This window comes from Oncorhynchus gorbuscha, linkage group LG13, assembly GCF_021184085.1.
Source record: "Oncorhynchus gorbuscha isolate QuinsamMale2020 ecotype Even-year linkage group LG13, OgorEven_v1.0, whole genome shotgun sequence".
Lineage (NCBI taxonomy): Eukaryota > Metazoa > Chordata > Actinopteri > Salmoniformes > Salmonidae > Oncorhynchus > Oncorhynchus gorbuscha.
In genome coordinates, this window is record NC_060185.1 from 91915092 (window position 1) to 91931932 (window position 16841).

Here is a 16841-nt window from a genome sequence, read left to right on the forward strand (position 1 = left end):
CGGAGCTTTCTGGAGTAAGTTGAATGTGCGTTCTCCTCACTCGCATCAAAACTGTTACGATGGGGAAGCTCAGGAAAAACCACTTTGGAATTTTAACGTTTTCGTTCTTTTTTACTTGTATCTGCTGTGCGCAAAGGTAAATTAAAATGTGTGTTTTTACGCGCATTATTCAATTACATTGCATGGCATGTATCCTTTGCTATTTAACGCGCCTTCCCGCTGTATCTTGTCTTTAAGTAGGTGTTTGCGTTCCGACCCCTTCTGTTCTGTCTTTCCCCTCAGCGCCAAAGATCTGAGGGATCCCAGTAATATGCCGCTGGTTAAAGACACGGTCGACAGACTGATGAAAGGCTACGACATTCGGTTGAGGCCAGATTTTGGAGGTAGGAAGAAAGACAAAAGGAAAGCAAATCGAGATGATGAATGTCATGTTTGCTGCCATTTATGACGCGCAGTGCTCTATACATGTTTAATGACTTGCTGCAAAAAACCTCCGGTACACCCCCCCCCCCATGATCAAGCCTCCATCCATAGACTAGGCGACCTCTCAAATTACAGTGACATTACAGTGTAATATCCTACCATCCAAATAAAACCGTTTTGCAATGTACCACCAATGTACCACCTTCAAATGTTGAAATAAGACATGCTAGACTATTCTGTGTGGAGAAGAAGGGTCTCTTAACTTGACGATCGATTCTATTCGCAGCTGGTAGCCTATTGAACTTCTGGTTGCCTACCATTCTGTCTGAAACTAAAATCATCAAGGGAGTTCCAAATGATGACGCTGATGATTATAGCCATTTTAATTGACGATGATAATCATTAAGACTGGATAAAACATTTATCATGTATATTGATGAGAGAACGTGTCGATCTGTCATTGACAGCAACCTACTGGTAGAATAACGGTACCACCTTCTAGAATAACGGTACCACATTCTAGAATAACGGTACCACATTCTAGAATAACGGTACCACATTCTAGAATAACGGTACCACATTCTAGAATAACGGTACCACATTCTAGAATAACGGTACCACATTCTAGAATAACGGTCACCAAATTCTTATTTCTAATAGGTAAAGAAATAATCCTCTTCTCCTTTTGTTAATAACCTGTTTTTTCTTCGCTTCACAGGTGCGCCGGTGGCAGTGGGGATGAATATAGACATAGCCAGCATAGACATGGTGTCTGAAGTCAATATGGTACGTGCATTAATATCATCCTCTTTATATGTTTCTCAGTATGCCTGGCTGAGTAGATTCGTATAGAGAAACCTATAACGCATTGTCATCCATGTTTGAAAAGGGCACTTAACGCATGTCACGTTCTGCATTGTGGTAAATGATGGTAAACGACGTGGCGGAGCCTGATGATAGTTTGATTCTATAATGGAATCGATTCTCGTGTTGAATAGTGTTCTATCGTTCAGTGGGCTCAAGCTCCGTCTCAGGCTCTGCATTTACCATTTTTCCGGCCATGGATGGTGGATGTGTGCTGGTTCCCATTTGAATTCAAAACACACGCTCACTGGCGCACCTGTACTGACATCCGTGCGCAGACGGACGGTCGAGGCTCTGGCGTCTTGTCTTTCAGTTACTGGACTGCTATCATTTTATTTGACATGCGGCGCGTTATAACGTCAAGTCAAGAAGACGAAGGGGCAAAATAGAGATATTTCCCAATTTCCTTTTTCTCTCCTAATACAAATTTATTTTCAACGTGATTGCGCCGCGCGCTCCTTTGGGAGAGTTATCTTGCTAGAGCCTCACTTCACTTTGAAGCGAGAGGGGGAGCGCATCATCAGCTACGTAAATTAACCCCCCCCCCCTTGTCAGATCATGAGTGATGACGTAGACATGTGGTTAATAATGCATGCCTGGACATAGGATGGTAATCACCTGGGTATTTCATCGAGCTCCACTACACAATGATAAGGTTACGTCCCAAATTACTCTTCTCCAAAATATAGTGCACTACTTTTTAAAAATTCCATATACAGTGAACTACTATTGACCAGAGCCCTATGGTTCCCTGATCAAAAGTAGTGTATTATATAGAGGTCCCAGTTTGGGGGGGGGGGGGCTCTGTCTCCGTGCTGGAGAAAACCACTAGGTGCACAGACATGGTATGAAGAGGATCTCTCTCTGTATAAGACAGGCATCTTATGTAAACACTGTATCAATGGTTTGCTCTGGAGCAGGCTCAGAGGGGACACTTCTGTTCTCCTTATGCAATTGAATTCATATTTGATTCATTGTTGCATTTGACATGGTTTTTGCAGTGGATTTTATTGCAAAGATTTCATTTCATTTATCTGAGTGTACATTTTTCCCTAAATAAGATTTGTGTGGTAAGACAGTGCGTTATGTTAGTTGGTTTAGATGGCTTGGTTGGTTGGGGCTTGATTCTGGAAACTCAGTGAGTTGTGTGTTGTTGTGGGGGTTGATTCCTGTGTGGGCCATGTGTACTGAATCACTATAATGCTATTGGTAGGCCTGGATAGAAACATCATCAGCTGAATTACCATAGTACTTCCTGTGAGGAAGGGATGTGGAAGCTAGTTTTGGTTAAAGAGGATGCAGCTAGGATGAAAGGGCTGTGGGGGTCCTCTGGGATGTCAACCAGTATTCCCCTCCCTCCTCCCCTCTTCACCCCTGTCTTCACCTCCCTCCCCCTGTATCTGACCTGGATTTCCATGGAAGCCACCTTTATCTCTCTACAGGGTGATGTTACATCAAAACTCTGATTCCACATACACTTGCATTCATCTGTAAAAAAATCAAAAAACAGAACAGAACAGTAAATTGAGAGAGAGATTGAGAGGGAGAGAGAGAGAGACAGAGAGAGAGAGAGAAACAGAGAGAGAGAAACAGAGAGAGAGAGAGACAGAGAGAGAGAGAGACACACAGAGAGAGACAGAGAGACAGAGAGACAGAGAGAGAGATTGAGAGACAGAGACATAGAGAGACAGAGAGAGAGAGAAACAGAGAGAGAGAGAGAAACAGAGAGAGAGAGGGAGAGAGAGAGACACACAGAGACACAGAGAAACACAGAGAGAGAGAGAGCCAGCCACTCAGTGTGTAACAAAACTGTGCACAACATAATGAACAGAACAGTGAATGGAGAGAGAGATTGAGAGAGAGAGAGAGAGAGAGAGAGAGAGAGAGAGAGAGAGAGAGAGAGAGAGAGAGAGAGAGAGAGAGAGAGAGAGAGAGAGAGAGAGAGAGAGAGAGAGAGAGACAGAAAGAGAGAGATACAGAAAGACAGGGAGAGAGAGGGGGGACACATCCCACACATGGTATCCTTAATGAAATTATCAAATATACAAACAACAAATTCCAATTGGCTATACTAAAACTCTTTAACATCATCCTTAGCTCTGGCATCTTCCCCAATATTTGGAACCAAGGACTGATCACCCCAATCCACAAAAGTGGAGACAAATTTGACCCAAATTACTACCGTGGGGATATGGGTCAACAGCAACCTTGGGAAAATCCTCTGCATTATCATTAACAGCAGACTCGTACATATCCTCAATGAAAACAATGTACTGAGCAAATGTCAAATTGTTTTTTTTACCAAATTACCGTACAACAGACCATGTATTCACCCTGCACACCCTAATTGACAACCAAACAAAACAAAACAAAGGCAAAGTCTTCTCATGCTTTGTTGATTTCAATAAAGCCTTCAACTGAATTTGGCATGAGCGTCTGCTATACAAATTGATGGAAAATGGTGTTGGGGGTAAAACATACGACATTATAAAATGCATGTACACAAACAACATGTGTGCGGTTAAAATTGGCAAAAAACACACACATTTCTTTCCACAGGGCTGTGGGGTGAGACAGGGATGCAGCTTAAGCCCCACCCTCTTCAACATATATATCAAAGAATTGGCGCGGGCACTAGAAAAGTCTGCAGCACCCGGCCTCACCCTACTAGAATCCGAAGTCAAATGTCTACTGTTTGCTGATGATCTGGTGCTTCTGTCACCAACCAAGGAGGGCCTACAGCAGCACCTAGATATTCTGAACAGATTAGGTCAGACCTGGGCCCTGACAGTAAATCTCAGTAAGACCAAAATAATGGTGTTCCAAAAAAGGTCCAGTTGCTAGTACCACAAATACAAATTCCATCTAGACACTGTTGCCCTAGAGCACACAAACTATACATACCTCAGCCTAAACATCAGCACCACAGGTAACTTCCAGAAAGCTGTGAATGATCTGAGACAAGGCAAGAAGGGCCTTCTATGCAATCAAAAGGAACATAAAATTCAACATACCAATTAGGACCTGGCTAAAAATACTTGAATCAGTCATAGAGCCCATTGCCCTTTATGGTTGTGAGGTCTGGAGTCCGCTCCCCAACCAAGAATTCACAAAATGGGACAAACACCAAATTGAGACTCTGCATGCAGAATTCTGCAAAAATATCCCCCGTGTACAACGTAGAACACCAAATAATGCATGCAGAGCAGAATTAGGCTGATACCCACTAATTATCCAAATACAGAAAAGAGCCGTTAAAATCTACAACCCCCTAAAAGGAAGCGATTCCCAAACCTTCCATAACAAAGACATAACCTACAGAGAGATGAACCTGGAGAAGAGTCCCCTAAGCAAGCTGGTCCTGGGGCTCTGTTCACAAACACAAACACACCCCACAGAGTCCCAGGACAGCAACACAATTAGACCACACCAAATTATGAGAAAACAAAAAGATCATTACTTGCCACATTGGGAAGAATGAACAAAAAAACAGAGCAAACTAGAATGCTATTTGGCCTTAAACAGAGAGTACACAGTGGCAGAATACCTGACCACTATGACTGACCAAAACTTAAGGAAAGCTTTGACTATGTACAGACTCAGTGAGCATAGCCTTGCTATTGAGAAAGGCCGCTGTAGGCAGACATGGCTCTCAAGAGAAGACAGGCTATGTGCACACTGCCCACAAAATGAGGTGGAAACTGAGTTGCACTTCCTAACCTGCTGTCCAATGTACAGTGGGGAGAACAAGTATTTGATACACTGCCAATTTTGCAGGTTTTCCTACTTACAATGCATGTAGAGGTCTGTCATTTTTATCATAGGTACACTTCAACTGTGAGAGACGGAATCTAAAACAAAAATCCAGAAAATCACATTGTATGATTTTTAAGTAATTAATTAGCATTTTATTGCATGACATAAGTATTTGATACATCAGAAAAGCAAAACTTAATATTTGGTACAGAAACCTTTGTTTGCAATTACAGAGATCATACGTTTCCTGTAGTTCTTGACCAGGTTTGCACACACTGCAGCAGGGATTTTGGCCCACTCTTCCATTCAGAGCTTCTCCAGATCCTTCAGGTTTCGGGGCTGTCGCAGGGCAATACGGACTTTCAGCTCCCTCCAAAGATTTTCTTTTGGGTTCAGTTCTGGAGACTGGCTAGGCCACTCCAGGACCTTGAGATGCTTCTTACGGAGCCACTCCTTAGATGCCCTGGCTGTGTGTTTCGGGTCGTTGTCATGCTGGAAGACCCAGCCACGACCCATCTTCAATGCTCTTACTGAGGGAAGGAGGTTGTTGGCCAAGATCTCGCGATACATGGCCCCATCCATCCTCCCCTCAATACAGTGCAGTCGTCCTGTCCCCTTTGCAGAAAAGCATCCCCAAAGAATGATGTTCCACCTCCATGCTTCACAGTTGGGATAGTGTCTTGGGGTTGTACTCATCCTTCTTCTTCCTCCAAACACGGCGAGTGGAGTTTAGACCAAAAACCTCTATTTTTGTCTCATCAGACCACATGACCTTCTCCCATTCCTCCTCTGGATCATCCAGATGGTCATTGGCAAACTTCAGACGGGCCTGGACATGCGCTGGCTTGAGCAGGAGGACCTTGCGTGCGCTGCAGGATTTTAATCCGTCACGGCGTAGTGTGTTACTAATGGTTTTCTTTGAGACTGTGGTCCCAGCTCTCTTTAGGTCATTGACCAGGTCCTGCCGTGTAGTTCTGGACTGATCCCTCACCTTCCCCATGATCATTGATGCCCCACGAGGTGTGTCCCAGACGGAGGGTGATTGACTGTCATCTTGAACTTCTTCCACTTTCTAATAATTGCACCAACAGTTGTTGCCTTCTCACCAAGCTGCATGCCTATTGTCCTGTAGCCCATCCCAGCCTTGTGCAGGTCTACAATTTTATCCCTGATGTCCTTACACAGCTCTTTGGTCTTGGCCATTGTGGAGAGGTTGGAGTCTGTCTGATTGAGTGTGTGGACAGGTGTCTTTTATACAGGTAATGAGTTCAAACAGGTGCAGTTAATACAGGTAATGAGTGGAGAACATGCGGGCTTCTTAAAACTTGTTATGGCTGCAATCCCAATACCGGGATGGATATGACAACTACCAGTGAAAATAGAGGGCGCCAAATTCAAACCACAGAAATCTCATAATTACATTTCCTAAAACATACATGTGTCTCATATCATTTTAAAGGTAATCTTGTTGTTCATCCCACCAAAGTGTCCGATTTCAAATAGGCTTTTCAGCGAAAGCAATACAAACGATTAAGTTAGGTCTCCACCAAACCCCAATAAGCACAGCCATTTTCCAGTGAAATATAGCATTAACAAAATGCAGAAATAAAGATAAAATTAATCACTAACCTTGAATTATCTTCATCAGATGACACTCATAGGACATCATGTTACACAATCCATGCATGTTTTGTTTGATAAAGTTTCATATTTATGAACTTTTACATTGGCTATTTAGATTCACTAGTTCCAAAAACATCAAGTGATTTTGCATAGCCACATAGTTTCAACAGAAATACTCATCATAAATGCAGATGATAATACAAGTTATACACATGGAATTATAGATATACCGCTCCTTAATGCAACAGCTGTGTCAGATTTTTTAAAAAGTTGACGGAAAAAGCAACACATGAAATATTCTGAGATGGCGCTCAGAACAGAAGCCAAATTATCCGCCATGTTGAAGTCAACAGAAACCAGAAAATACATGATAAATGTTTCCTTACCTTTGATGAACTTCATCAGAATGCAGTCCTAGGAATCCCAGGTCCACAATAAATGCTTGATTTGTTCGAAGATTTGTCCGTTATTTATGTACAAATAGCTACTTTGGTTAGCGCGTTTGGTTAACAATTCCAAAGTCACAAAGCTTGTCCACTATAACGTGACGGAATGTCCAAAAGTACCGTAACTGTCATTAGAAACATGTCAAACGATATACTGAATCAATCTTTAGAATGTTGTTTACATATATCTTGAATAACGTTCCAAACGGAGAATTAGAATGACTTCAGATGAGCGGTGGAACGCAGGTGCTTCCCCTGTGAACGCGCATAGTGTCAACTCGTGGCAATGGTGACTATTTCCTGTGTCATTTGACCCCCCTTCACATTAGAGTCACCAGACAAAGTTCTATTGACTGTTGACATTATATCTCGCTGTAATTTCAATGAGAGCTTGGTTAAAGATCTGCCACACCCAGAAAAAAAACAGGAAGTGGAATTTCTCATAATTCAAACAGTTTCAGAAACTTCAGAGTGTTTTCTATCCAATACTAATAATACTATGCATATATTAGCAACTGATACTGAGGAGCAGGCCGTTTACAATGGACACCTTTTCATCCAAGCTACTCAATACTGCCCCTGCAGCCATAAAAAGTTAAAGAAAAACTAACATGTCTGTGAAAGCCGTAATTCTTACTGGTTGGTAGGTGATCAAATACTTATGTCATGCAATAAAATGCTAATTAATTACTTAAAAATCATACAATGTTATTTTCTGGATTTTTGTTTAGGATTCCGTCTCTCACAGTTGAAGTGAACCTATGATAAAAATTACAGAGCTCTACATGCTTTGTAAGTAGAGAAAACCTGCAAATCGGCAGTGTATCAAATACTTGTTCTCCCCACTGTATGACTATATTAGAGACACATCTTTCCCTCAGATTACACAGATCCACAAAGAATTTGAAAACAAACGCAATTTTGATAAACTCCCATATCTACTGAGTGAAATTCCACAGTGTGCCATCACAGCAGCAAGATTTGTGACTTGTTGCCATAAGAAAAGGGCAACCAGTGAAGAACAAACGCCATTGTAAATACAACCCATATTTATGCTTATTTATTTTCCCTTGTGTACTTTAACCATTTGTACATTGTTACAACACTGTATATACACATAATATGATGTTTGTAATGTCTTTATTGTTTTGAAACTTCTGTATGTGTAATGTTTACTGTTCATTTTTATTGTTTATTTCACTTTTGTATATTATCTACCTCACTTGCTTTGGCAATGTTAACACATGTTTCCCTTGCCAATTAAGCCCCTTGAATTGAATTGAATTGAGAGAGACAGAGAGTATGACAGATAGAGAGAGAGCGAGAGAGACAGAGAGACAGACACAGGAGAGAGGGAGACAGAGAGAGAGACAGAAGAGCGAGACAGAGAGAGACAGAAGAGGGAGAGAGAGACAGAGAGGGAGAGAGATACAGGAGAGAGGCAGGAGAGAGACAGAGACAGGGAGAGAGAGTCAGAGAGAGAGAGACAGAGACAGGGAGATAGAGACAGGAGAGAGACAGGAGAGAGAGAGCGAGAGAGAGACAGGAGAGAGACAGAGACAGGGAGAGAGAGAGAGAGAGAGACAGACAGAGAGAGACAGACAGAGAGGGAGAGAGCAATAGAGAGGGAGAGAGATACAGGAGAGAGAGACAGGAGAGAGACAGGAGAGAGACAGAGACAGGGAGAGAGAGAGACAGAGAGAGATACAGAGACAGGGAGACAGAGACAAAGACAGAGAGGGAGAGAGAGACAGGAGAGAGAGAGAGAGACAGAGACAGGAGAGAGAGAGACAGAAGAGACAGGGAGAGAGAGAGACAGAAGAGACAGGGAGAGAGAGGCAGGAGAGAGAGAGACATGAGAGAGACAGGGGGAGAGAGAGAGAGACAGGAGAGAGACAGGAGAGAGACAGAGAGAGAGAGAGAGAGAGAGAGAGAGAGAGAGAGAGAGAGAGAGAGAGAGAGAGAGAGAGAGAGAGAGAGAGAGAGAGAGAGAGAGAGAGAGAGAGAGAGAGACAGGGAGAGAGAGACAGGGAGAGAGAGACAGGAGAGAGAGAGACAGAGAGAGAGAGAGACAGGGAGAGAGAGACAGAAGAGAGAGACAGGAGGGAGACAGGAGAGTGTGAGAGAGAGCGAGAGAGAGAGAGCGAGAGAGGGTGAGGACTGACGTCATGCCAACTCCCTGTAGCTATGAGAACATTCATCTCATTTCCTTTCACGGAGGAGAGAGAATTGGCTCGCAGGGCAGGAGCATGAATCTCCTCTCTTCCACTCATCCTCTCTTCAAAACGGCTGCCGACACATTTAGATGAAATGAAAACTGCAAAAATTAATCCCCCTCCCTCGCGCCCTCTGTCTCTCTCTGTCTGTCTCTCTTTCCTTCCCTCTCCCTCATTCTCCCCTCTCTCTCTCCCTCTCACTTGCCATCGGCCCACACATAGTCATTATTACCTTTTGAATGTGAATCCTCCTCTCATGGTTATGTAACAACCTTCTAACAACAGATAGGTTGGTGATACTGTAGTTCCTCTCTGTCTCCTCTAACAACAGACAGGTTGGTGATACTGTAGTTCCTCTCTGTCTCCTCTAACAACAGGCAGGTTGGTGATACTGTAGTTCCTCTCTGTCTCCTCTAACAACAGACAGGTTGGTGGTACAGGAGTTCCTCTCTGTCTCCTCTAACAACAGACAGGTTGGTGATACTGTAGTTCCTCTCTGTCTCCTCTAACAACAGACAGGTTGGTGGTACTGTAGTTCCTCTCTGTCTCCTCTAACAACAGACAGGTTGGTGATACTGTAGTTCCTCTCTGTCTCCTCTAACAACAGACAGGTTGGTGATACTGTAGTTCCTCTCTGTCTCCTCTAACAACAGACAGGTTGGTGGTACTGTAGTTCCTCTCTGTCTCCTCTAACAACAGACAGGTTGGTGATACTGTAGTTCCTCTCTGTCTCCTCTAACAACAGACAGGTTGGTGGTACTGTAGTTCCTCTCTGTCTCCTCTAACAACAGGCAGGTTGGTGATACTGTAGTTCCTCTCTGTCTCCTCTAACAACAGACAGGTTGGTGATACTTTAGTTCCTCTCTGTCTCCTCTAACAACAGGCAGGTTGGTGATACTGTAGTTCCTCTCTGTCTCCTCTAACAACAGACAGGTTGGTGATACTGTAGTTCCTCTCTGTCTCCTCTAACAACAGGCAGGTTGGTGATACTGTAGTTCCTCTCTGTCTCCTCTAACAACAGACAGGTTGGTGGTACTGTAGTTCCTCTCTGTCTCCTCTAACAACAGGCAGGTTGGTGATACTGTAGTTCCTCTCTGTCTCCTCTAACAACAGACAGGTTGGTGATACTGTAGTTCCTCTCTGTCTCCTCTAACAACAGACAGGTTGGTGATACTGTAGTTCCTCTCTGTCTCCTCTAACAACAGACAGGTTGGTGGTACTGTAGTTCCTCTCTGTCTCCTCTAACAACAGACAGGTTGGTGATACTGTAGTTCCTCTCTGTCTCCTCTAACAACAGACAGGTTGGTGATACTGTAGTTCCTCTCTGTCTCCTCTAACAACAGACAGGTTGGTGATACTGTAGTTCCTCTCTGTCTCCTCTAACAACAGACAGGTTGTTGGTGGTACTGGGTTTCAGAGCCAACTTCAAACAGACAGGTTGTTGGTGGTACTGGGTTTCAGAGCCAGCTTCAAACAGACAGGTTGTTGGTGGTACTGGGTTTCAGAGCCAGCTTCAGACAGACAGGTTGTTGGTGGTACTGGGTTTCAGAGCCAGATTCAGACAGAGAGGTTGTTGGTGGTCCTGGGTTTCAGAGCCAGCTTCAGACAGACAGGTTGTTGGTGGTACTGGGTTTCAGAGCCAGCTTCAGACAGACAGGTTGTTGGTGGTACTGGGTTTCAGAGCCAGCTTCAAACAGACAGGTTGTTGGTGGTACTAGGTTTCAGAGCCAGCTTCAGACAGACAGGTTGTTGGTGGTACTGGGTTTCAGAGCCAGCTTCAAACAGACAGGTTGTTGGTGGTACTAGGTTTCAGAGCCAGCTTCAGACAGACAGGTTGTTGGTGGTACTGGGTTTCAGAGCCAGCTTCAGCTAGACAGGTTGTTGGTGGTACTAGGTTTCAGAGCCAGCTTCAGACAGACAGGTTGTTGGTGGTACTGGGTTTCAGAGCCAGCTTCAACCAGACAGGTTGTTGGTGGTACTGGGTTTCAGAGCCAGCTTCAAACAGACAGGTTGTTGGTGGTACTGGGTTTCAGAGCCAGCTTCAGACAGACAGGTTGTTGGTGGTACTGGGTTTCAGAGCCAGCTTCAAACAGACAGGTTGTTGGTGGTACTGGGTTTCAGAGCCAGCTTCAGACAGACAGGTTGTTGGTGGTACTGGGTTTCAGAGCCAGCTTCAGACAGACAGGTTGTTGGTGGTACTGGGTTTCAGAGCCAGCTTCAGACAGACAGGTTGTTGGTGGTACTGGGTTTCAGAGCCAGCTTCAGACAGACAGGTTGTTGGTGGTACTGGGTTTCAGAGCCAGCTTCAGACAGACAGGTTGTTGGTGGTACTGGGTTTCAGAGCCAGCTTCAGACAGACAGGTTGTTGGTGGTACTGGGTTTCAGAGCCAGCTTCAGACAGACAGGTTGTTGGTGGTACTGGGTTTCAGAGCCAGCTTCAGACAGACAGGTTGTTGGTGGTACTGGGTTTCAGAGCCAGCTTCAGACAGACAGGTTGTTGGTCCAACACATCCCTGGGGCAGCAGGGTAGCCTAGTGGTCACTATAATACCCCCCCCCCCACCCCAACACATCCCTGGGGCAGCAGGGTAGCCTAGTGGTCTCTATAATACCCCCCCCCACCCCCGCCCCAACGCATCCCTGGGGCAGCAGGGTAGCCTAGTGTTCACCACACAGATACATCACTATAATACCCCCCCACCACACAGACACATCACCATAATACCCCCCACCACACAGACACATCACCATAATACCCCCCCACCACACAGACACATCACTATAATACCCCCCACCACACAGACACATCACTAAAATACCCCCCACCACACAGACACATCACCATAATACCCCCCCACCACACAGACACATCACCATAATACGCCCCCACCACACAGACACATCACTATAATACCCCCCCCCACCACACAGACACATCATTATAATACCCCCCCCACCACACAGACACATCACTATAATACCCCCCACCACACAGACACATCACTATAATACCCCCCACCACACAGACACATCACTATAATACCCCACCCCCACCACACAGACACATCACTAAAATACCCCCACCACACAGACACATCACTATAATACCCCCCACCACACAGACACACCACTATAATACCCCCCACCACACAGACACATCACTATAATACCCCCCCACCACACAGACACATCACTATAATAACCCCCCCCCCACACAGACACACCACTATAATACCCCCCACCACACAGACACATCACTATAATACCCCCCCACCACACAGACACATCACTATAATAACCCCCCCCACACAGACACATCATTATAATACCCCCCCCCCCCCACCACACAGATACATCACTATAATACCCCCCACCACACAGACACATCACTATAATACCCCCCCCCACCACACAGACACATCATTATAATACCCCCCACCACACAGACACATCACTATAATACCCCACCCCCACCACACAGACACATCACTATAATACCCCCCCCCCCACCACACAGACACATCATTATAATACCCCCCACCACACAGACACATCACTATAATACCCCCCACCACACAGACACATCACTATAATACCCCCCCACCACACAGACACATCACTATAATACCCCCCCCCACCACACAGACACATCACTATAATACCCCACCCCCACCACACAGACACATCACTATAATACCCCCCACCCACCACACAGACACATCACTATAATACCCCCCCACACAGACAGACACATCACTATAATACCCCCCACCCACCACACAGACACATCACTATAATACCCCCCCCCACCACACAGACACATCACTATAATACCCCCCCCCACCACACAGACACATCACTATAATACCCCACCCCCACCACACAGACACATCACTATAATACCCCCCCCCACCACACAGACACATCACTATAATACCCCCCCACCACACAGACACATCACTATAATACCCCCCCCCACCACACAGACACATCATTATAAAACCCCCCACCACACAGACACATCACTATAATACCCCCCCCCCAACCACACAGACACATCACTATAATACCCCCCCCCACCACACAGACACATCACTATAATACCCCCCACCACACAGACACATCACTATAATACCCCCCACCACATAGACACATCACTATAATACTCCCCCACCACACAGACACATCACTATAATACCCCCCCCCCCCACCACACAGACACATCACTATAATACCCCACCCCCACCACACAGACACTTCACTATAATACCCCCCACCACACAGACACATCACTATAATACCCCACCCCCACCACACAGACACATCACTATAATACCCCACCCCCACCACACAGACACTTCACTATAATACCCCCCACCACACAGACACATCACTATAATACCCCACCCCCACCACACAGACACTTCACTATAATACCCCCCACCACACAGACACATCACTATAATACCCCCCCCACCACACAGACACATCACTATAACTAGTTTGCTTTGTATGTTTCTATGTTTTGTTTGGTCAGGGTGTGATCTGAGTGGGCATTCTATGTTGGATGTCTAGTTTGTCTGTTTCTGTGTTTGGCCTGATATGGTTCTCAATCAGAGGCAGGTGTTAGTCGTTGTCTCTGATTGGGAACCATATTTAGGCAGCCTGCTTTGTCATTGTGGGTGGTGGGTGATTGTCTATGTTAGTTGCTTGTGTCAGCACATTTCCTATATAGCTTCACGGTCGTTGTTCATTTATTGTTTTGTTCAGTTTACTTCGTGTTCTCGTCATCCATGGAAATGATGCATTCACACCACGCTGCACTTTGGTCCGCTTCTTAACACACACACACACACACACACACACACACACACACACACACACACACACACACACACACACACACACACACACACACACACACACACACACACACACACACACACACACACACACACACACACACACACACGTTCAAGAATCATGAAAGGTCAGCTTTGTTGTGGGGCGATGCAGGCCTGTACGTCGGCCAGCCGGGTCGCACCGCGCACGTGTAACACATGGTGAAGTACACGAGGATGTGTGGAGCTCCTCATCCTGAAGTGTCCCCACTTGCACTGCTGAATAGCCAGCTGGTGAGACCACTTGCACAGCTGAATAGCCAGCTGGTGAGACCACTTGCACTGCTGAATAGCCAGCTGGTGAGACCACTTGGACAGCTGAATAGCCAGCTGGTGAGACCACTTGCACTGCTGAATAGCCAGCTGGTGAGACCACTTGGACAGCTGAATAGCCAGCTGGTGAGACCACTTGCACAGCTGAATAGCCAGCTGGTGAGACCACTTGCACTGCTGAATAGCCAGCTGGTGAGACCACTTGCACAGCTGAATAGCTTGCTGGTGAGACGCTTCAGGAAGGTGGTCACATGTGGGAGGTCCTGGGTTCGAGCCTCACTGTGAGACGATTTAGGAGGAAGCTGTACTCACGTCTGTTACACACGCACACACACCACACCCACACAAACAGAGCACACACACACGGAGTGCACACACACACACAGAGAGCACACACACACACAGAGCGCGCACACACACACACAGAGCACACACACACAAACAAAGCGCACGCACACACACACAGAGAGCGCACACACAGAGCACACACACAGCCAGTCAGTGTCCTGATGGCCACAGCGAGCCAGTGTCCTTGTGGCCATGCCAACCAGGTCTCCATGACATTAGAATATGGAGCTAAAGGCCCAGGAGGAGTCAGAGGAGAGACCGTGCTTTGTGCACTGTGTGTGTATGTTTGTGTGTGTCATTGTGTGTGTGTGTGCATGTGGCACTGTGTGTGGCACTGTGTGTGTGTGTCACTGTGTGTGTCACTGTGTGTGTCACTGTGTGTGTGTGTGTTACTGTGTGTCACTGTGTGTGTGTGTGTGTGTGTGTGTGTGTGTGTGTGTGTGTGTGTGTGTGTGTGCTCCCTCTCTGGCCACGTCCTCCCTTGTCTCTGTCCTCCCTCCTGACTCACTGAAATGGAAATGTGGCCCAAATGTGATATTATGAGGACCAATTTCTGGTACTTCTCCTCCCTCCTTTCCTCTCATCTCCTCCCTCCCTTCCTCTCCCCCGTCACTCCTCCTCCCCACAACCGTTCAACCACATAACCTCAACAGTGTATATTTGTGAAAACAAGATTACAATCCTAAAGGGCCAGATTCCAACAGAGCAATAAGATGACAGAGGTGGGGTTGTGAGGTGGAACGGTTGTGAGGTGGAACGGTTGTGAGGTGGAACGTTTGTAGGGTTGTAGGGTTGTGAGGTGGAAGGGTTGTGACGTGGAACGTTTGTAGGGTTGTAGGGTTGTGAGGTGGAAGAGTTGGAGGGTTGTGAGGTGGAAGGGTTGGAGGGTTGTGAGGTTGAACGGTTGTAGGGTTGTAAGTTTGAGAGGTTGTAGGGTTGTGAGGTCGTGAGGTTGTACGGTTGTATGGTTGTGAGGTGGAACAGTTGTAGGGTTTTAAGGTTGAACAGTTGTAGGGTTGTAGGGTTGTAGGGTTGTGAGGTGGAACGGTTGTTACGGTTGTGAGGTTGTACGGTAGTAGGGTTGCGAGGTTGTGAGGTGGAAAGGTTGTAGGGTTGTGCGGTGCAACGGTTGTAGGGTTGCGAGGTTGTACGGTAGTAGGGTTGCGAGGTTGTGAGGTGGAACGGTTGTAGGGTTGCGAGGTTGTACGGTAGTAGGGTTGCGAGGTTGTGAGGTGGAATGGTTGTAGGGTTGTGAGGTGCAACGGTTGTAGGATTGTATGGTTGAACAGTTGTGAGGTGGAACGGTTGTAGGGTTGTGAGGTGGAACGGTTGTAGGGTTTTGAGGTTGTAGGGTTGTAAGGTTGAACAGTTGTAGGGTTGTGAGGTGCAACGGTTGTAGGGTTGTGAGGTTGAACAGTTGTAGGGTTGTGAGGTGGAACGGTTGTAGGGTTGTGAGGTGGAACGGTTGTAGGGTTTTGAGGTTGTAAGGTTGTAAGGTTGAACAGTTGTAGGGTTGTGCTTAGAATGGTAGTTGGGTTGTGAGGTGGAACGGATGTAGTGTTGTAGGGTTGAACAGTTGTAGTGTTGTAGGGTTGAACAGTTGCAGTGTTGTAGGGTTGAACAGTTGTAGTGTTGTAGGGTTGAACAGTTGTAGTGTTGTAGGGTTGAACAGTTGTAGTGTTGTAGGGTTGAACAGTTGTAGTGTTGTAGGGTTGAACAGTTGTAGGGTTGTGTGCAGTTAATTTGCAAAGTTGATATCAAGGAGGTGTAGAATGAGTTTTCTTTCAGTCTGCCCTCCCCATTGCTCCTAGCTTGCTTTTTTGTGCTGGGTGTATTCGATGAACAGTTTGTGTGTAAGGGTTATTCCTCTGTCTCTATACTTGCTGTTTAGTTCATTAATTAGGCCTACACGTGGGCTGTCAACTCCTACGGTTGTTGGTTTAGTTGCTGTTAAAATGGACTGCCAGACTGCCTGCACTAAAATACTGTTAA

General features: G+C 45.9%; 1 protein-coding gene across 2 annotated transcripts in view; it reads left to right on the forward strand.

The window, feature by feature from the left end:
• Positions 1–16841, forward strand: part of LOC123994190 (gamma-aminobutyric acid receptor subunit beta-2-like) — a 99317-nt gene continuing 82476 nt past the window's right edge. For both annotated transcript variants that reach the window (XM_046296720.1, XM_046296721.1), the window contains exons 1-3: positions 1–136; positions 283–383; positions 1142–1209. In XM_046296720.1, coding sequence (XP_046152676.1) covers positions 24–136; positions 283–383; positions 1142–1209 — 282 coding nt within the window. In that variant the 5' untranslated portion in view covers positions 1–23. The remainder of the gene's footprint in view (positions 137–282; positions 384–1141; positions 1210–16841) is intronic.